Source organism: Olea europaea, chromosome 6 (genome assembly GCF_002742605.1).
Source record: "Olea europaea var. sylvestris chromosome 6, O_europaea_v1, whole genome shotgun sequence".
NCBI lineage: Eukaryota > Viridiplantae > Streptophyta > Magnoliopsida > Lamiales > Oleaceae > Olea > Olea europaea.
In genome coordinates this window covers 24,425,172-24,446,604 of record NC_036242.1, presented here as the reverse complement: position 1 = coordinate 24,446,604, position 21,433 = coordinate 24,425,172, and the positions used below count along the sequence as shown (strand labels likewise).

General features: G+C 34.9%; 1 protein-coding gene and 1 pseudogene across 10 annotated transcripts in view; one reads left to right on the top strand and one right to left on the bottom strand.

Moving 5' to 3' along the window:
* The first annotated feature begins 7,511 nt into the window (after window positions 1-7,511).
* Window positions 7,512-9,198, top strand: LOC111395299 (annotated as a pseudogene).
* Window positions 9,199-11,905: 2,707 nt separating this feature from the next.
* LOC111396224 overlaps window positions 11,906-21,433 on the bottom strand; it is an 11,848-nt gene continuing 2,320 nt past the window's right edge. For 2 of the 10 annotated variants that reach the window (XM_023022583.1, XM_023022590.1), the window contains 14 exons: window positions 20,740-20,847; window positions 20,512-20,646; window positions 18,513-19,109; window positions 18,065-18,206; window positions 17,592-17,930; window positions 17,087-17,443; window positions 16,452-16,660; window positions 15,907-16,323; window positions 15,711-15,796; window positions 15,399-15,617; window positions 14,786-14,914; window positions 13,318-13,671; window positions 13,028-13,137; window positions 11,953-12,230 (listed from right to left, as the gene is read on the bottom strand). In XM_023022583.1, the coding sequence (XP_022878351.1) occupies window positions 12,136-12,230; window positions 13,028-13,137; window positions 13,318-13,671; window positions 14,786-14,914; window positions 15,399-15,617; window positions 15,711-15,796; window positions 15,907-16,323; window positions 16,452-16,660; window positions 17,087-17,443; window positions 17,592-17,930; window positions 18,065-18,206; window positions 18,513-19,109; window positions 20,512-20,646; window positions 20,740-20,847 (3,297 nt within the window). In that variant the 3' untranslated portion in view covers window positions 11,953-12,135. Of the gene's footprint in view, window positions 12,231-13,027; window positions 13,138-13,317; window positions 13,672-14,785; window positions 14,915-15,398; window positions 15,618-15,710; window positions 15,797-15,906; window positions 16,324-16,451; window positions 16,661-17,086; window positions 17,444-17,591; window positions 17,931-18,064; window positions 18,207-18,512; window positions 19,110-20,511; window positions 20,647-20,739; window positions 20,848-21,433 lie in introns of all 10 variants that reach the window. The other 8 variants (XM_023022588.1, XR_002702967.1, XM_023022584.1 and 5 more) reach the window with 8 other exon arrangements.

Sequence of the window (21,433 nt, the reverse complement as noted above, 5' to 3'; positions counted from 1 at the left end):
CAGAAATTATCAATTATAATTTGGACAGCCTGTAAGTGAAGCCTTTTTTTTTTTTTTTTTTGCATTTTTTTTCAAGAAATTCAAATTATCAACCCGCATTGAATGTCGGACCGCTCATTGAAAATAAAAGTACATCAAACCCAATTCTCATGTATGTAAATACGAATTTATTTTCGTCTTTCTATGTAAACAATCGTCAAGCCGATTTATATTATTCCAACGTTTGATGGGCATTGTCTTTCCTTTTTGATCGAGGTCCACAGGCCGTAACCAGCTAGGTCCGAGTGTGATTTTGAAACCGAAGCAAAGGGTACCCAAGAGATTCATGAACTGTCCCGTAATAAAACCAGCTGTTGTCGATACCTTCTTCTTGGTTCCTTCTTCAAAAGCGATCCTCTAGAAGATAGTACTGCTAACCACATCGAACTAAGCCTGCCTTAACAATCTCCCCTTTTGGCATTACGTGACAAAATCATTTATTTCAATGTCAAAAGTCCACTATAATCTACCTAATAGACACTTTTCAAAGCACACTTTAGCAATTTGTCAACCTATTTTCTGAAACACATGAAATCACAATACGACGTGAAAGCAAGAGGAAACTAATAACCAAGATCATATAACTAAGTTACATAAAACAACATAATAAATCATATGTAATACCGAAGCATCCAATATCATGTGAATTATAAAGTTAGATATAAACCATATAATTTTATATCAATATAGACAAAACATAACACTATATCAATAATAAAATTCCAACAAATATATCTAATGGCTCCAAAAAGTCATCTATCAATCAACAAATTCAAATTTCTTAATATTCTCCCCCTAACTCATATAATAAACTCCCTAAAATAAATACATATATCTCCTCCTTTTTTTCACGAATAACAAAGGGAAAACAACTTATAATTATGTAAAACACAGAGATAAATGAGTAAAAAAATATGCACATGTATAATGATGCAAAGATTAAGATACACATATATGGTAAATGTCACTAAACTCCTATAAACAAGTCTCAAAACCTTAAATGAATGAGAAACGACATACAAAAATCACCGGTGAATGAATATATCCTTCAACTTATGAAGTCAAACCTAATGTTACTAGGACCTTTTAAATAAAATGCTCATATTGATTTTTCAATGTATAACTTAAAATTCTCCGCCATCAATAAGTATATATATTTTCCTCTCATTATTTATTTATTTTTATATCTTATGTATAATCTCTTCTTCATTAAGCTAGTTCTGGGCACGGTGTGCAGGCCATGTCCGAGACGCGTCCTGGCCACGGTAGGGACGCAGCCTGATTTTCAAGCAATTCTGGGCACGGTGTGCAGACCATGTCCGGGACGCGTCTTGGCCACTGCAGGGACGCAGCCTCATTTTCAGGCAATTCTGGGCATGGTGTGCAGGCCATATCCGGAACGCGTCTTGACCACTGCAGGGACGCAGCCTGATTTACTGATGATTCCAAGTCAATTGACCGTGGGCTTCAGATTATGAGAAATCTCTTAGGCTTAATTATTCGAGTCAAATAGACTATAAAGAAGAGTATAAGATGAATAGCACTTTTTCATATATTTCGAATTTTTTGAATCTCAGTTATGGAGCTAGTTTAAAGATCATTCCATATCTAAAATCAATTCAAAGATCATTCCATATTTAAAATCAATTCACTAGACATGTGACGACTATCCCAAATCTCACACATGCGGTCAAAACCTACTCACAAGAGTTTAATGTGTGCAGTGTAAGATATATGTAATAACCTATATCAAGTACTCTAAACAAGTTCTAAACAAATTAATGGAAATTTAATTTACCATCCATGAACTTTACTAGTACTTGATAACAAATTAACACGTCCAACCAAAAAAACTTTATTTTTCATTAATTTTTTTAAAAGATAAATGAGAACACAAAAAAATAATAATAAAAAATAGAGTGCGTGCATGAATATGTAAATATCATGAATAAAACAGATGCATGCAACTAAATGTCTAATCAATGAGGCACACAAATGCTCTTACTATGAAGAGCAACACGAGGAATATTACAATTATCAACATCACTTACACTAGTGAGTTCACTCTTTTTTACCCAACTCTTCTTGGAAGAAGATGTAATCTTAGTCAATTTAGTCATCAATTAGTTATGTGATTCACTTGGTCGGTCAAAAAACTAACTTGAGTAATTAGATCTTGATTATTGTACTTAACCAAAGACTTATGACAATTAGGTCCAATGTGACCTGAAACACCATAATTATGACATGTGGAAATGAATTTTGGAACAATCCTAATTTTCAAATTTTGAACATTAGGTAGAGGAAACTTATGCCGTATCAGTGGTTTTGGTCCTCAGCCACATTTTTGTTTTCTTGTTCCCATTCAAGAGCTCACAACACTTAGATCTTATATGTCTAACCTTACCACAATGGTGACAAGTGGGGATGGACTTAGGAGCAACTCTACATTCCAAGTTTTGAACCGTAAGACTCGAGATAGCTACAAACTTATTTTTCAAAGAGGAAGCTATACATTATCGCTTAAATCTCCTCTATCCTCAGCTATTTTATTTAGATCTATCATGTTATCAATCTTTTTAGATCCACTAGAAAAAGATTGAAGTTGGGCATTCAATTTTTCAAGATCAGATATAAGAGATTTAACTTTAATTTTTAAGGACTCTTTTCTCAACCCTTAATTCATTTTGTTCTTGGTAGGCTCTTCAAGTTTGACTATAAGGTTCTCTTTTTATAATTTAAGCTTATTCAATTTCTTAATGATTGATCTATTAACCTTATGTAACTTGAGACTCTCCTTCTGCAGTTAGTCATAAGCCTCATGAATATCCATACCATCCTTAGATCCATGATCAGAATGTGATCGACTCATCTAGACAAAATTGGATCAACAATGGTAATTAAGTTCTGATACCACTTGAAAGTTCTAGTTATCCGAATATTTAGATCAAAAGTGCGGAATTACACAATTAAAAGCAACAATTCACATGTTAATTATTTCTAGGTGATTAGATCAAATAAGTCAATTTTATCGTCAGTTTGACTGCCATGGTTTATAAATAGAAAGTAGCAAATAACACCAATATGATCACGGAAAAACTCCAACTAGGTAAAAATTTTGAGCACTTTGTCAGTTAGTAATCCATTATAAACAATGAGACTTATAGTATGGTTAAGACCCGTCTAACTCTTAGTCCTCTCTAACCTTCTTTCTATAATCACCTTGGCCCTTATGGTCTGCGTGCTTCTCAAACCCTCTCCTTATCCCTTGTATCATTTATCTTCTGTGGATCTCCAAGAACGAACCTGGTTCCACAACATTGGAACGCCAAGCGCCTCTTTCTAAAAACTCCAGTAACTCTGAAGACTAATTGGCTAAGGTATGTTTAGTGTTTGATCAACAATCTTATGTGTTTTGATTTGTGGTTTGATATGAAGGTCTATAGCTCAATCAACAAATCTAATTTTTGATGAATCTATAAATCAAATAATATGGTGGTTGAATCTTGAAATCAATGAAAGTGATTTAGATTTTCAAAGGAATGATCTTTATGAAATAATAATGATTCAACATCCTTTTGGACATTCATAGGGTAGATGTGTATAGGGAAAAGTGTTTGTGATGAAATAGAATTGAAAAATTAGTGTTTGAAGCGAAATAAAATTTTGGATGTTAACCAGTCAAACTTCAGATGTTTGGGCGAGATTTCAGGGAGCTGATTTTGTGGGTTTATTCCGGCTGACTCTTTTGAAGTTATGGAGAGATTTTGGGCGGTAATTGAAAAGGACATTGTAGGCTTTCCAATGGTATCCAAATTTGGCGGTCTTGGTAGTCGAAAGTTGCCAAAAAATTGATGCAAAACTCACCCAAAAAGCTGGGCAAATTTTCAAATTTCGGGGAGCTGACATTGTGGGCTCATTCCGGAAAAATCCTTTAGAGTTATGGGAATATTATGGATGATAGTTGAAGAGGACATTGTAGGGTTTCAAATGGTATCCAAGTTCGGCGTTCTTGGTGGTTTAAAGTTGTTGGAAAATTGCCGCAAAACTCGCCCAAAATCAGAGCAGATTTTCAGATTTTGGGGAGCTAAATATGTGGGCTTATTTCAGCTTAATCTTTTGGAGTTATGGGGAGGTTTCAGGTGGTAATTGAAGAGGACATTGTGGGTTTTCCAACGATATCCAAATCCGGAGGTCTAGGTGGTCGGAAGTTGTCGAAAAATTGCCGCAAAACTCACCCAAGAATTTGAAAAATCTCGACAGATTTTCAGATTTCAAAGAGCTAACTTTGTGAGTTTATTCCGGTCGAATTCTTTGAAGTTATAAGGAGATTTTGGATAATAATTGAAGAGGACATTGTAGGCTTTTTCCAATAGTACCAAGTCCTGAGGTCTTGATGGTTGGAAGTTGCCGAAAAATTGTTGCAAAACTTGTCCAAAAAATCTGGATGACCATTTTTGCAAGTTTGTAAACTTCAGTGACCATTTCTAAAAGCGCTCTAAATTTTAGTGACCATTTTTGCAAGTTTTAAACTTCAGTGATCGTTTTGTAATTTTCAAGTAATTTAGTGACCGTTTGTAAAATTAACCCTTCCTTAAATCATGTAAGTTGTCTGAATACATCGTAACATATTCGAATAAAATTTACAAATACGCCATGCATTATAATGACGGCACAAGTTGTTCGATTGCACGTCTAGAAGTGTTGTGTCAATCCACGATTAGCCAATGCGAACCTGCTTGATTTACATATCCACATTAGCTGCTCTATCCCAACGACTGGATAGTGTAAAGCATAACTTAGTGTTGTTATATGTCAACAATTTTAAAAGTGAAGTCACAACTTATTTAAATATGTAAATTTGAATTCAAATATGACAGAAATTATCCTTGATCATACTCTTTTTTCACGTACTTGTTTTCCATTACATATTCACACAATAAAATATTTTAGATATAAATTCAAAAAAATTTCTTCCTTTTACTCATGCTTTCTCAAGAAACTCACTATTCAAAACAAATTCCCCCTACCCCAAAAAAAAGAGAAAAGAAAAAAAGGAAGCCTCTTCCGTGGGCTCAATATCTAAGTTTGGATCTACACATGCCAAAAATAATATATTTTAAGTGGAAATTACACAAAACCCTAGCATTAAAATCAAGAATTCTAAATTCAGGGGGGAAGTTTAACATTTCTAAAATCAGAATTTTTTTTAATTATTTAAATAAACTAATTACCAAAAATTAAAAACCCTACCCACTACCTCAATACAGACCCATTCCCTCCTTCTCCCTCTCTCGTCTCTCTCTATAATCTCCGCAAAAACCAGCCACAGTCTCCAAAATCGAACTGTAGAGATTGTGGTTGTGGTGTAGTAGTGATGCAGGGCTGGTGGTGGTGTCGGGATGGCATGGGTGACGCGATCTGGTGATTTATTTTTCATTTTTTTGGTGATTGTTTTTTGTTAACATAGTGGTGGTTTGCGTTGTAGATCATGGATCTGTTGTGGATCTGTGGTGTTGGTGTGTGGCGGCGATGATTTGGGGCTACAAATCTGTTTTTTGTGCAGTGAGTGGTCTGTTTGATGTTGTGGTTGAGTGCGATGATCGGTGGTTGGGTGGTTGATCTGGTGGTTGCGCAGGTAGCAGTGGTGTTGGAATGGTGGCTGACGGTGGGGGGTCGTGGCAGTGGTGATGATGAGATGTTGGTGGTTGGAGGTCGTGGTGGCGATGGCAGTGAGGTGGAGGTGCTGTTGGCATTCAGTGGCTGGGTGGTTGATCTGGTGGTTGCGCAGATAGCAGTGGTGTTGGAATGGTGGCTGACGCTGGGGGGTCGTGGCAGTGGTGATGATGAGATGTTGGTGGTTGGAGGTCGTGGTGGCGACGACAACGAGGTGGAGGTGCTGTTGGCGTTCAGAGAATTGATGATGATGTTGGTCGTGGTCGTGGTTATAGGGCGATAGAGGAAGTGGTGCTGGCTACCGCAGCCAACGATGTTGGCTGTGTTGATAATTGCGATTGTGACTGTGACTCCCAATTCTGACTTGACATTGAATATGTGACTGTGACTCCCAATTGATTAAATTGTGACCTATAAAATTTGTGTTTGTGACTTATAATTTATTGAGTTGTGATCGAAAAATTAATCCGTGACCTATAAAAATTTTTATTCGTGATCGAAAAATAATATGTGACCTATAAAATTTGTGTTTGTGACTTATAATTTATTGAGTTGTAACCGAAAAATTAATCTGTGACCTATAAAATTTTTGATTCATGATCGAAAAATAATATATGACCTATAAATTTTGTGTTTGTGACTTATAATTTATTGAGTTGTGACCGAAAAATTAATCTGTGACCTTTAAGATTTTTGATTCGTGATCGAAAAATAATATGTGACCTATAAAATTTGTGTTTGTGACCGAAAAATAAGTTGAGACCAATAATATGATAAATCGTGACTAAAAATTAATCCGTGACTAATTATTTTTGGATTTGTGATCAATAAACAAACTGTGACTTACAAAAATTTTGAATTGTGATCGTAAAAAAATTTGTGACATAAAATTTTTGATTTGTGACCAAAAAATAATAACTAATTATATTGTTAATTTGTGACCAAATTGTATAGATCCGTGACCTAAATATATTTAATTAATAAAATAATTAATTAACTAATTAAATTATAAATAATTTTTAATAAAAATCTGATTTTAGAGATTTGAAATTTGTTTTCTTGTTTTTGAAATGTGCCATAATTAATTTCTTAGTTATGAAATTTTCCCATATTTTAATGATAAAATTACGTACGACTTTCAATTGAATTTAAATAAATGTAGAGTAATTTGACGGTTTTGTTTTCTAACTATATGCCATGTACAAGTCGTGTGTGATTTTAATGTTTGCATTGATGATTTCTATCATGTGTGAATCTAATTTTACATTAAATATCTTATGTTTGATATAAATAGTAAATTTTGATAAATGTTGATTAATTGTGTCATTCAAAAGTTGTTAATCTTATAAAAATTATAAGTGGTTAAAATTAATTATTAATTTTGATTTAAATTTTTATCAGTTTTTGAAGCTACACTGCACGGTGATATTGAGGCTCAATAACTCAGTTTTGAGGGTTTGCATAGAAATTCCTGTGGCTTGTTCGGTAATGATTATGAGAATTGATTTTTTGACCGTTAAAGGATATAGTAGATTTCACTTGTGAGTGAAAAAGTCAAAAACGACGGTTGAAATAATGAAATAACGATCAAAAAATTGATTTTTCGGGTGAAAAATTGCTACCAAACGAGTGCCTAATTTAGTCCGGCGGAAATCAAATTATTATTTATAAACTATAACGGACCAAGAAAAATTCTCAATAAGACAAAATTCCTAGTTCCCCTGTATAAAATCGACCACTTCCCCAATTCTCGTTCCTAAGCTAAACTTCAACCCCCCCTATCCTAGCCTCTGGAATTCACTCTCAGAGTAACACACCGACAGGGAGTAACAATGGCTGGAGCAACGGTGAGACCAACACCGATGCTGAAAGATGAATTAGATATAGTGATACCCACAATAAGAAACCTTGATTTCTTGGAAATGTGGAGGCCATTTTTCGAGCCATATCATCTTATCATAGTCCAAGATGGTGACCCCTCCAAGACCTTTAAAGTGCCTAAGGGATTTGACTATGAACTCTACAACCGCAATGACATCAACAGAATTTTGGGACCAAAGGCTTCTTGCATCTACTTTAAGGACTCTGCATGCAGGTGCTTTGGCTGCATGGTTTCCAAGAAGAAGTACATCTATACCATTGATGATGACTGCTTTGTAAGTAGACCCTTTTCTGTTTTATTTCCATTTCTTCGGAGTTGGAGTTTTCTTGATTTTTATGTAAATTGGATCTGCCACTTTTCAGTTGTGTATTTAGGGTTTGAATAATGCATGTACATCCTCCCTTACCACTTGGATGACATTCCTCCCTATGTAGAGGAAATCTGTGTAGTGATGTGACGGGTGAGTTTAAAACCAAGAGTGTAGATATTACACGTGGAAGAGTGTAAAGGAAGGATTAAATGAGAGTGTACATATAGCATGGTTGATTATTGTTTTTTTATGTGTATAATAATTTTTTTTTTTTTTTTTTTTTTTTTTTTTTTTTTTTTTTTTTTTTTTTTTTTTTTTTTTTTTTTTTTTTTTTTTTTTTTTTTTTTTTTTTTTTTTTTTTTTTTTTTTTACGACGGGGAAATCCATAGCCGCTACCCTTCGGGTACGCATTGGGCAAACCCTCGACCGAGAAGGTATTGGTCGGAAAAATCGAACTTGTAACCAAAGGCTTTCACACTTACCTACTCCACCAATTTGGCCACCCCATGAGGGGCTAATTTGGAGTCTTTTATTTGTGCACATTTGTTCTCAAGTGTTTTGCTTTCTGAGTTTTGTAACTTTCAATCCTGTTTGGATTTTTGGCTATTCTTTTTTATGTTTTTGACAATGATGATTCCACTTTAACAATTTTGCTGCAATTCTATATTGTAGATTGCTGCATAATTTAAATTTTCAAATTAAAAATGTGATTTATATCATTATATTCTCCGCCTTTTAGTGAATGCTTTCTGTCCAGTGTTTCGACTCAACCTTGTCATTTAACAACTTGTGTTTTGTGCACTGAAAATCAAGCTCTAGCCTTTAGATTTTTGTGGTAAAAAGACCTCCGTTGTAAATTATGAGTATCTTCTATACTTCTTTCACGATGACATACATATGTTCTTAAACGGGAGAATTAGAAAAAGATCGATAGATCTTTGACTATTGTAATATAGCTAATATTATGCCGTGCTTCGATATAATCCCGAACGTTTCCACGCCAATGTGTAGGTTGCCAAAGACCCAGCAGGCAAAGATATCAATGCTCTTGAGCAGCACATAAAGAATCTCGAGTCCTTCAACTCCACATTTCATCAATACACTTTACGATCCATATAGAGAAGGTGCAGATTTTGTTCGTGGCTACCCTTTCAGTCTTCGTGAAGATGTTCTGACTGCTGTTTCTCATGGCCTATGGCTCAACATCCCAGATTATGATGCACCTACTCAGCTTGTCAAGCCTCGTGAGAGGAATACCAGGCACGCATTTCTTTCAATTATGGACCCATGAAACAAAAATGGTAAGCATGCACCAAGGTACATTTAAATGCATTTTGTCTTGTGATTCTATGATGACTGAGAGCAGCGGCGCACTGCAATTTTAGGCCCAAACAATTTATTTATTTTTTTAATTTTTAATTTTTATTTTTATTTTTTAATCAACAGGGGAGGTGGAATAAAAACATATTTTAATTCACATGAGTTTTATTTTTAGGCCCAAACTCATGATTTTGTTTTATAATTTTATCATCATTAAATTCATGACCAAAACACAATGTTCGACATGGGTTAAATCAGGGGCGGACCCAGACCTTTAATATTGTGGGGTCAAAATTTTAAAAATAATTTTTTTAATAAACAATATAATATCAATGAAAATAAGTTTATATGTATTTTGACAATTTGAAAACGTCGTATAATTACATCATTATTAATATTATTAAATGAATTTTGCTACTTATAAAGTTTTGTTTATCATTTCATTGGCAAATGCTGAGCTAACATTGAGTAAATTAAATAAAATATAGAATTTAAATGAATTGAAATAAAATTCAAGTTTAGTTCAGGAAATAAATGAAATTCAAATTTAAAGTAAATATAATTCGAAAATAATTCAAATTGCATTTAATCCGTAATGATCCTAAAAAATTTACGTCATATTTCATGTAAGACTTCCGAATGAAACGATATAAATTATATTGAAAAATTTATCGTGCAAAAATAATAATTGATTGAATTTTTTTAAAAAAAAATGAGTTAGACGTTTTTTTTGAGGCGTACGTTTGATACATATTTAACTATTTTCGATATCCGTTTGGACTATTCGATATGAAAATGATGTAGTTTTCGAAACAAACTTTTACATGGCATAGACGATTTATGGATTCAGATAGCACATGATCGCAAACGAATTTTTAAAGTTAGGATATTATCGAAATTTTCAAAATACTAGTTTCAAACGCCCTACTTTAACATGTCATAACTTTTGCTATAGTTGACCACTTCGCATGCCATTAATGAGTGAAAAACTCGCCCTCAGGACACATCTCCAAGTGGTAAAAGGGGAGGGTGGAGAAATCCAGCTTTACTTGAGACTGTTGCGTCAAGGGTTCAAATCCTGAAATATGTATTTGGCTCTTGAATAAATGCAAGTGTACAAGCAGCCTTCCACCCTATACCTTAGAGGCATAACCTGCGATTTACCTCCCTCACGATACTCCAGGGTAGGAGCGGTGGAGGACCCTCAAGGTTGGGGTTCAACCTTTTTTTTTTTTAATGACTGAAAAACTAGGCCATGAGCACTTCGAAATGGTATTAAGATTGCAATTTTTTGATTTCATTTGGTATCTCGACGAGTGCATCAAAATAGATTGTTTAAAAAAAAAAAAAAAAAGGGGCAAAATTTTGTGGAGTCATTTGACCTCACATGACCCCATGTCGGTCCTTCCCTGGGTTAAATTATGCTCGCATTGAAAATATTTCCTGACTCCGCCCTTGACTGAGAGCAATCACTTTTCAACCAACAACAAACTAAGCCTTCCGCCAATATATTTGGTATCAAATAGTTTCGTTTATTGTCACAATATTTAAGATTACTCGATTGTTTTCTTTCATAAGAATGCTCGAGAACTAATTGGTCGTCAAATTTGCAGGTTATATGTGACCATTTAGGTCTTGGTGTCAAGACTGGTCTACCTTACATATGGCACAGCAAAGCTAGCAACCCTTTTGTTAATCTGAAAAAGGAGTACAGAGGTATATTCTGGTAGGAAGATATCATTCCATTTTTCCAGTCGATAAACCTTCCGAAAGAGTGCACGACTGTGCAGCATTGGTACATTGAACTAGCCAAACAAGTGAAGGGCAAACTTTCACAGGTGGATCCCTACTTCACTAAACTAGCAGATGCCATGGTCACTTGGATTGAAGCTTGGGATGAGCTCAACCCCTCTGGCGAGGACTCTGCTAATTCTGCCAACGGGGCTGCAAATGGATTCAATTTTGATGCTATGTGTTCCACCTTTTTTTCGTGGTCTACATATGAGTTTGGATAGTATTGGATGCTTTGATTGTTTATTTAGCTTGTCGACTTTCATGATTTTGTCAACTATTATAATGTTGCGGATTCTCCTTTTGAAATGTTGTAACATTACTTATTAATTTGATTCTGGTTGAGTTTATTTCTTCTTCTCAACTCAGTGAAGCCTATACCGTATTTTCCATTCTCGTACTTAATTCGCAACGACTTTTGCGATGAAACATGTAAATGTATAACTAAGACAAAAAAGTGAGCTAGACTTTGAGAATGCATGTTTAAAATGTGAAATAGAGGCTCTATTTTTGACATAAGCCATAGCAATGAACTAAATCTTAGTTTTAACTGGACTAAAATCAGACTTTTCATTGTAATCCATTTTCTTGGAAAAAAAAAAAGGGGGGGGGGGGGGGGGGGGGGGGGCTTGGAACATCCCAAATTTCCGTATAAAATTGTTGTTCTAATTGTATAGTTTGCATGAAAAATTTACTACTAAATGCTAAATTCTTTTTAGCCCATGTTCAGGATCCACTCTGACTGGAGGAATATCGACGATTTCTGTCTACATTTTTTTTAGCATTCAAGCTAAATTACAAGATGAAGATTTGAATCCTTCATCTCTTTCGAGAAATTTTATTTTATTTTTTTCCTGCCCCCCACAAAAAAAATTAAGAAAAAGGAGTTTCGTGGAGATGGTTGACCGATTGATAGCTTATTCCGTACAATATCTGGAGACTGCCCTAAAGGCAACTTTCCATCAGCAGAAGTAGCCTACAAAAAATTTCTCAACAGTCTTAACCAATGAGACACCCAACATCAAATCGATTATCAGATACAGTCTTAAAGGCCTTAAAAGGCTTTTACAGTTTTCTACATAGAAACCTGTCTTAGTGGAATTTTTGAAGAATCACTTCAAGATTGCACATAAACCAGCAATTGACATCCACTAGCTATAGCTAAAGCACCAGAATCTGTATTGCCTGTGCAAACACAAGACACTCCGGTACCTGAAAAGGAAAATTGGGATGTTAATTATAAGCATAGGCAACCTGTAAACCGCAGTCAATGACAAAACTAAAAATAGCAAGTGAACACAAGGCAAGGAGGGGGAGCACAGTCTGTGGATGTTTGCAAGAGTTTACTAACACGAGTGCTTTTGCAATAGATATGATCGCAAAACATGGGTAGCTATTGGAACAGCAAATAAGTCATCATGGTGTGTTCAAAATTGCTTAATAGTGTCACTGTAAAGTGTAAAGAAACCTTCAAAGAGTCTGAAGAGCATTGTGATCTTCAGAAAAGTTCACGGTGCAAAGAGAATTCTCTACTTCACAAACCTCTATCTCACTCTCAAAACATTAAGTTAACAAATAGAGATTCATTTGATTTAGGAAAGCAAGGAAAAAGGCTATTTTCCAGTTCAACAACAGATGGCTCTATAAGTTATAATTTATCTTTAATTGAACCTAAAATTGCCGGGTGGTTCTGGGTTGCATGATGAGTATAGATCGACTCTAGTAAGAATGCTAAGGAGAAGTAGAGACAGCTTATCTAACATTTATAGTATTCAAGTAACATTACAATAAGTAAAATATTAGAGAAGAATGATCTATGAGGAAAGGAGTTATTTGCACAATTTGCTTGTTGAATGGATTGGAAGAACATTGTTTTTATGTCGAAGTATAATAAATAAAGCCATCATCGCAGAACTTCTCGTAATGATTTGAATTTCAGAAAATAAACACATTTCTCATGTAAAAGAGCAAATTCAACGAATTCCCATTTCCCGCAACAGAAAGGATACCTTTGAAGTGATGCAAGTTTTCAAGCATGTTTCCTGTAGATAAATCCCATGTGTATACCAGTCCATCACATCTACCAAAAATTCCATGAACAGTTGCAACTGCAGCAACCCTGAGAGGAGAAAGTTATTAAAGTAGCTATAGCTAAGTAAACAAAATTTTCACTGCATCTTAAGAAAGACACGAACTACTTAAAACTAGGTTTTGGGAGGGAGGGAAAAAAAAAAAAAAAACGCTCATTCGAGGTTGCCATTAGGCTTCAATAGCCACTTATAAAAAGATTTGAAAATACCCCGAGTCCAAAGTTCTTCCCATGATCACCATGTTCTTCGCCAATAAAGCCAGCCTCCAACATCTAGCTAGGTTTGCTTCTCCCCCGCTACTTGATTGACAACATTGAGAATCTGTATCTGAGGGAGTAGAGATTAGAAGCCAGACAGCCATATCTTTATTCTGCACTGGAAGAATTTGGTTTTCACCCATTCCTGAAAACCACATTTTTGTTGCATTCATGATTTCGTCAGTGAGATCCTTACTGTTATGCTTTCCTTTACTTTGCCATCTAAACATGCCAACTGGAACACAGTGAAAAACAGAAGTGCCGGGGGCAGAAAACTTTGAAACCAGGATTCGTTTATCAATATCCCTGCACAAAATGAGAAACTGTATCCTACAGGAATATTGGAAAAATTGCAAAAGAAAAAGGCTCAAGTGCACAGCTAGTAATCTCATCTCTTTATATTTGTTTTATTTCTAATTTGAAAGAGAAAAGGCAGACATATATTGTAATCTTTTAGTGAGGAGCGAGAGAGAGAGAGAGAATCTTGGGGTATATCGATGTCATGGTTGAAAATACAAAAAGAAGCCATTGTCCAAGGAATAACTAATAGTATAAAAATGTGGCAGACATGCAGTATCTTATAAGAGGATAAACGTAGCAAATAAACAGCAAAAGCCATGCGCAGTTTTGAACTAAATCAAGACCATGTCTTCCTTTTTGGCATGATATGTCTTTGTACCAAAAAAGAAGAAAAGAGTCTTACTATTTCAACCCTGTTTGGTTTGGAGAAAATTACATTTTTAGTAGATTTTGATAAATGTTGATGAAATGTGAGATTGAAAAGTTGAAGTGGCAGGGAGGAAATCATAATTCTGGAAATCCTTCAAATTAGTAAACGCAGAAAATAAATTCCTTCCAAAGCTCTGCAATTAAATAATTTTAAGATCAAATAACAAATCCCAAAGATTTCTGTCGGACTGATAGTTATATGCTTAAGTTTTAAGTGGAAAAGAGCGACGGCTAATCACATTCGCAGCACAACAAGGCACCAGAACAGTATCTAATGACATCAAGCTTATCTGATCTGGTACTCCTTTTAAAAACCAACGATGCAAAAATGGCGAACTTAAATTTTTACATATAGTAAGATATGTATGCCAATTTTTTTATTTATAATTTATTAAATGCATGATTTACAGTTACTACAGAAAAGTTCGAACACAGATGAAACCACCCTACCTGCAAAAATTAGTTATCCTTGTCTGATGATATTTCAAGAATATCTTTATATAACTTAAGGAAAATGCAACATTATGGTGATTAGCGATGTAGAAGAGTCAAAAAAAAAAAAAAAAAAAAAAAAAAAAAAAAAATCGCCCCAAAACTTTCATCTACTGGCAGATATGTAGATCTTTTAAACTTTTTGTTGAGTTAGAGAAAGCAGGAGTCATCCAAATCTTGTGATGGAAAAGCAACTTACCACAAACCAAAATCCCCAAAACCATTGTGACCAACAACCAAAATAGTTGACTTTGGAATTCTCTTCAATTCCGCAAGACAAGGAAGCATACAGTCAAGTGTCGGTAAGTTGCGTTCCTCTTTCTGGGCACTGCAAGTTGAGATTCAAGAAATTATACTAAGTAACACCAGACTTGATAAGAAAGAGAAGTTGATGGGTCCTGTTGGGTATCAATGAGACAAAATTTTGCATCAAACAAACGAAACTGAAACGACAGCGTGTCAGAACTAATGTTGCAGTGTGATTTGAACTGATGTGCACATGTTATTAAACAAATAATGTAGTTGTAAAAAACAAATTTACAAAAATGGTTGACAAAGCAAGTGTTGGCAGAATCTCGGCTTTTGATTTCAAATGATTTAAAAAGTATTTTTGAAATGATTGGTGTAGATATTGTTTTCTAAACCAACTTTGTCAACCAATTTTGTACGAGTAGCATGACTCTTTATTAAAATGTGGTACTAGCAGTATCTAATAGAATATAGGAATGATTAGTTAGATTTAGGTCACATTAAGAAAAATAAATCTTCATCAAACCAAAAACAAAATAAAAACTTGGACACCATGAAATCACCTCCATCTAGCGTTCATGACCCACAGGTTCAGCTTTCCACCCTCTTCAGCAGCAAGAAGAAAACTAGGTTCACAAACTAATAAACAACATACACCTTGTGTTGTCCTCAGTATAGTCTCAATTGTAACATAACCAGTTTGTACTTGCACAATTTTTACTGCATTCTTCTCGGAGAATTCAGAAGTACAGCGTGGACAAGAACATTGCAATTTACCCTCCCTGGGATATAAATACAAAATCAATGCATCAACAATTACATAAGTTTCAGGTATAGAACTTTTCATAAGCTTGAACAAGAAAAAAAACAAAAACCTGCAGCAAGGAGTTTTTATACTGTTTAATAAAACAAGAGATTGTGCATCTGGAGAGAACTGTAATCTAGAACTGTCTATACCAATCTGCAAAAAAAGGAAAATGAAAAGAAAGAAAGGAAGAAAGCTGTTGTTACATATGCGCAATAAGCAACCCTAGTTAATGCAGCAGTCTATCAATGCAATGTTTATCTTACGTCTCTACCAAAGGCATCTTTGTAAGAGGGCAATTCTATTGATGAGTGACCAACAAATGAAGGGAACCCCATTTTTTCTGCATTCTTTAGTGTCTTGTAAACAAAGAGGGTACTCTCCGTATGCTCCAGCAAGCCACATATAACACATATGTATATTTCATTCTCTTTTTCATTCAACAGCACCATTGAAATTGGCATAGGGTGGTCATAGCATGCTACACGTTTGAGAAGACCCTGTGGCTTGTCATTTAAATTCAAGTCACCCTGAAAATTTGACCTCGGATCATCTTTCATTTCCTTGTTTTCAGTAACGACATTGCAACAACTTGTAATCAGGATTTGCTGATATGAAAATGAATTATCAAAGTTAGCAGAATTTGCACTGTAAAACTTTTTGGCAAAACTAGCATCCAATTTCTGTAGACATGTTAAAGTAAACTAAAATCACCGCCAGGTTCTTAATGATAATTTTTCAGTTGTACATTGGTTAGAAAGTTTTCCTATGAAGAAGAATGAAGCAAGCAAAGTATTTATGTTTTTCTTACCTCCGTAGAACAAACATTTTTGAAGTCTCTATGTAATATATGTTCAGTGAAAGGGGCACATCTCATTTGTGGTGCAGCAGAGGTAGGTACTTCGATCGTGGACTTACAGCCAACCCAGTCTTGCTTGGAAGTGACATTGATTTCCTCTGCTGGAGGTCGAATACAACTATTTGTTTTGCTCATTAAGTTAGCACCAGTTGTACTAATGTCTGTTCATATGGAATATGAAAAATTATTATGGCAATCACCTCATTCGTATGGCAGCATACTTGACATCTTACAATTTCTTCAAAATCCACATTATTTATGTTAATCCTTCTTCACGCTATATAACTTTAATCTTGAATACTTAAAATGCAGTATAGAAATTTAAAAATTTTACGTCCAAATTTTGTTTCAAACAGAAAACCCAACATACTCTGTAACATGCTGAGTCAGCAGATTGATCCTATATCTCAACTAAAAGAATAAAATCTACACAAGACAATATATTGACAATCAAAAAAGAAAATATATTCAAATCAGGAAGCATATATTTCAACATCCTAACAAGTTTAATTTTCATTAATGTCTATGCAGATTTCTTTGAACAGGCTCCTAATAAAGCTATTGCAGATTTAAATATGGAATCTCACCTTCTTGAGGCTCCTCATTTACAGCCATCTGCAATTGAGAATGCATATTTATTTCGTGATCTCTCACTACAATAGGCCGAACTGGTGAGTCTTCCTCTGCATTAACACAGCCTGGCAGATTCAGAGTCTGATTCCCATAATTGTTTAACTGAAATGAAGCTTCACAACCGTTTGCAGTGTCCGGAAACAAATTATGCTGATTGGTGGAAGTACATCTAATTTCATCGTTATCAAAACTATCAGGAACTACAGATTCTGTGATTCCAGAAGTTGAGACAATTGAATCATTGACTGTACAGGTAATACTCCCCCCTTCCTTTTCTCTTTCCAAATCTGAGTTCTCGATATGCTCTTTGACTGAAAATTTGCAAGAAAAGTCTGAATTCAATTAGAGGAAATGTTTTTACAGCAATTCTGAAGTGGACATGGTGATGCAGTGAAACAACTGTGCCAGAGAATAAGGATATTAAGAGGCGTGTTATATTAGTCAGAGAGTTAGAATTACCAATTGATGCATTACCAAAACCAACAGATGTATTATTTTCCTGCTGCGTATAGAGAGGCATTTCTGAAGGTATCATACTCTTCTTTTCCTTTCTTGAGAATGTCTTCAGCAAAGGAAGTGCTTGGGGGAGAAGAACAGTCATCATTGACTTTGCTATTTCTTGACTAACAGAATCAATATCACTCTTTTCAGAGCTTGCATTTGAAGTTCCTGTTTCATCTTCCGGAAGTGAATCAGTTACCAAAACCTCAGAAATGGCTACATCCGTGGCAATTGTGTCATCTCTGGCATTGCAAGTGACTTTCACGCGTTCGTTCGGATCAGAGTAAGAAAAACTGTCTGCAAAAGGCAATAACTATCATTTACCTATAAATCTGTCAGGGAGGTGGAATGCAATTGGATGTTGAAGCTCTAGCAATGACATAAGAGTGCAAAGAGGGGGGACAAAAAGATAATGATAAGAGCTTTACAACCTCCTGCAATATCCAATGTGTCAGGTGCACAAAAATCGGCATTGACTATTGGCTTGTAATGCTGAACTAGTGTTACACCATACTCATCTTTGTCTATTGACTTATTGAACTCTTGAACCTCAGTAATTGTTGTCCAATTTGGCTGCGAGACATTAAGAACAATTAGCTTAACTGATTTAATATTTACCAACTTAACTCATAAATCTGCCATAAGCAGGAAAGAAACGTTTATTCCATCTTTCAGGTGTACTATTCTCTCTCTGTATGTGCGTGACAAGTATATGTATATCTAATGGATATGCTATTAATATTAAAGAGCAAATGCTTTCAGAAACTGAAGTATTCTGTGGTCCTAACTTACAGGCATACAAAAGAAGTAGAAACCAATAAAAGTTAATGCAAAAGACGTGAAAAATATATCTAAAATAAGAATGGTTTAGAAGCTCACAAGTTCTTTGCCTTTTGGCATGTTATCAGCCATTTTGCTCAAATGGTTTTCGGAATTAATAAGCTCTGTTTCTTGGGGGAGGAGATCTCCTAATTTAAAGTGATCAGAAATATCCATAGAATGCGACCGCAGTTCTCTTTCTGCTGAAAACAGATATTTTTCATTCTCAACCACAACTTCAGAGTTAGGTCCTGTTGTAATTTCAGGACTTTTACTAATGCCACAGACTTTATTTGAAGCAGCAATAGTCAAAAGATTGTCACCATCATGATTTCTTTGATCCCTTTGTCTAGAATTTGAAGCTTCAGCATTTTGAATACAATTTTGAGGTTGATGTTGTTCAAAATTTGCCTCAGTGAGAGGCTTAACATTAATATTTTTGCCCTTCCTACTTCTCTTCCCTGTAACCTGTGGCTTTTCTGAGTTTGGCAGCAAATCAGGATGCTTTCTTGGTTCTGTATATTGTATTTCATGTACTGTATCAGAAGCTTCAGTAAGGGAGATAGATGTTGAAGAACTCTGTCCTGCAGTTCCACCATCATTTGCTACCAATTCTCTCAGTAACCTCTGAACAAATGCATTTTTGAATCCAAAAAACTGCATATTACATAAAAGAAAGGAAAGGTAATAATATATTAGTTATGCACCATCCATACATTCCTCAAGCAAAATTTAAGTACTTCGTTAGGGGAAATAATTGGATATATTACAATCTGACTGTGTTGGTTGTTAGCAAATATTCAAAGTTGTACTACGACACAAACTTTATAGAAACTAAACAGCATGACACAATCCAAAACAAGGAAAAGAACAGTGCCTAAAAAATGGAAGGACAATATTCACAGACAGTAGAGAGAACATAAATACATCAATGAGTAGCACAACATTAGTGTCTGGTGGACAAGCCTCCAGAAGAACCTTTTCCCCCAGTCGACCAAGCTTCTTATTTTATATAATGGATTAATTGTTGGGAAGTCGTCTACTACATATTTTCCTCTAATAATAAAATTTTAGAATCTGAAACAAGATAACCATTATGTTCTCCTAGAAATCAATACAAGTACATGAGCTTGAGCGTGCACACAGAGGGGGAAGAACTTTCTTCCAGAGATTGATGTACTGTGGTGCTTGAGCCTTGTTTGGTTTGATCTATTTCGACAGATTTGAACACAAAATACGTGAAATATCTACTGATATTTGTAACATGTTAGATGACCAGAATAGGAAAGTGCTGTCAGTTTAATACTCCCAAAGTTGAAAATTAATTACTTATTTGCCAGCGTAGAAGAATAGCATATACAAAATCCACAGTTGTAGGGTTCAGCTTACGCAAATGGTAGCCATGGCCATAGCAATATTAAGTGACACAAAAAACCGAAAGGATGAAAATGTAGTGTGAAACAAAGATCCAAACGCTAGCATCAAGCCCATTTCTATATTTAATTGCACAGCTAAGACATTTCTAGCCAACTACTCCGTACTTATCTAAGTAATTATGATCAAACTTGAAATAGAAGAGATCTCCAGGTATCAAATTCTAGATTTCTAATATATCTCCAAGTGCATTTCCTCTGCATATTGCTTAATAGTATATAAACTCTCATATTTCATTCTCTACTTTGCGATAAATTAAAGTTCAGCAATGAATAAAAGATGTAGTCCAATATACATTTGCATCTGCTATCACCAAACTTTTATTTTACATACTCCGTGAGTAATTACAATGATTTGCTTGCTTGCACTTTTTATCAAATAAGTCACAAATCCTTTACCACATTGACAATTCCAGGATTTTCATTTTGCCATTTTATACAGAGGATAAGAAGTATAAGTTTGGACTATACAACGTCAGCCTAGTCCAAAGGTGTTATAGATTACTTAACCTGAGAGGGATTTTCAAACTAGTAACACAAGGCAAACAAGAATAATAAAAATGTAATTTAACTGTTTTAATCATTTTAAACACGAAAGAAAATTAAAGAAAAGGCATATGACCTACCTCCACGCCATCTATCTTGCATGAGAACCTCTTCCCATGCAACGACTTGATTCGAGAACAACTTTTCTTCTGAAAGCTCTCCAATGCAATATCTGGAGTTTGTCCAGAGCATGATTTTCCATCACTAGAAATGATCTAGAGAGGATGTGAAATCCCAATTTTATTAACCAATAATTCAGTCAATATCTATGCAGGATGTAATTTGACATGGTTAAGATGCCTACTCACTGTAAACAATGGACCTTTAAGACCTTCAAGAATTTCCATTTTATAGGTAACCCCATTCAGAATTCGTGAGGTCTTGTATCCAATGGGATAAGGACACCGGTCCTTACCCTGCAAAGCGGCCAAAAATGAGCAAATAAGAAATTTCGTAGAAATATATTATAAAACCTGCAACTTGTACAGAAATGGCTGTGACTCTTTGTATCTAAATAATGTTAACAAGTTATCTCATTTGGTTAATTATAGTCTATTATGACAGCAAATCCAGCAGTGCCTTAGAGTTCAGTAGTAACTATTCTATGTTACTTCAATACTGAGTTCATGTTTAACAAGAATAATACAATAAGATGACAATAAATTAAGGATCTCTCTCTCTCTCTCTCTCTAACACAAGCACACAAATACAATCTATAAAACCACCTCTCTCAGATGCAGGATTCCCTGTTTGATGAATAGTCGATTTGTAATTATCTTCATTCTTTGGTACCAAGGCATAACTTGTATATACATACTTGATGTTTCATTGAATTTTTGTTTTTAGATACATAGCATCCCCACCTCCTCATTTTAATTCAATGAACATTAGGAAATTGACACCTATATAATTGGGGTTCCATACCAGAATATATTCTGCGTCCACAAACCATAGATAATTTCTTAAGTGGGTTTTATGTCTGACATTTAGGACGAACACCCC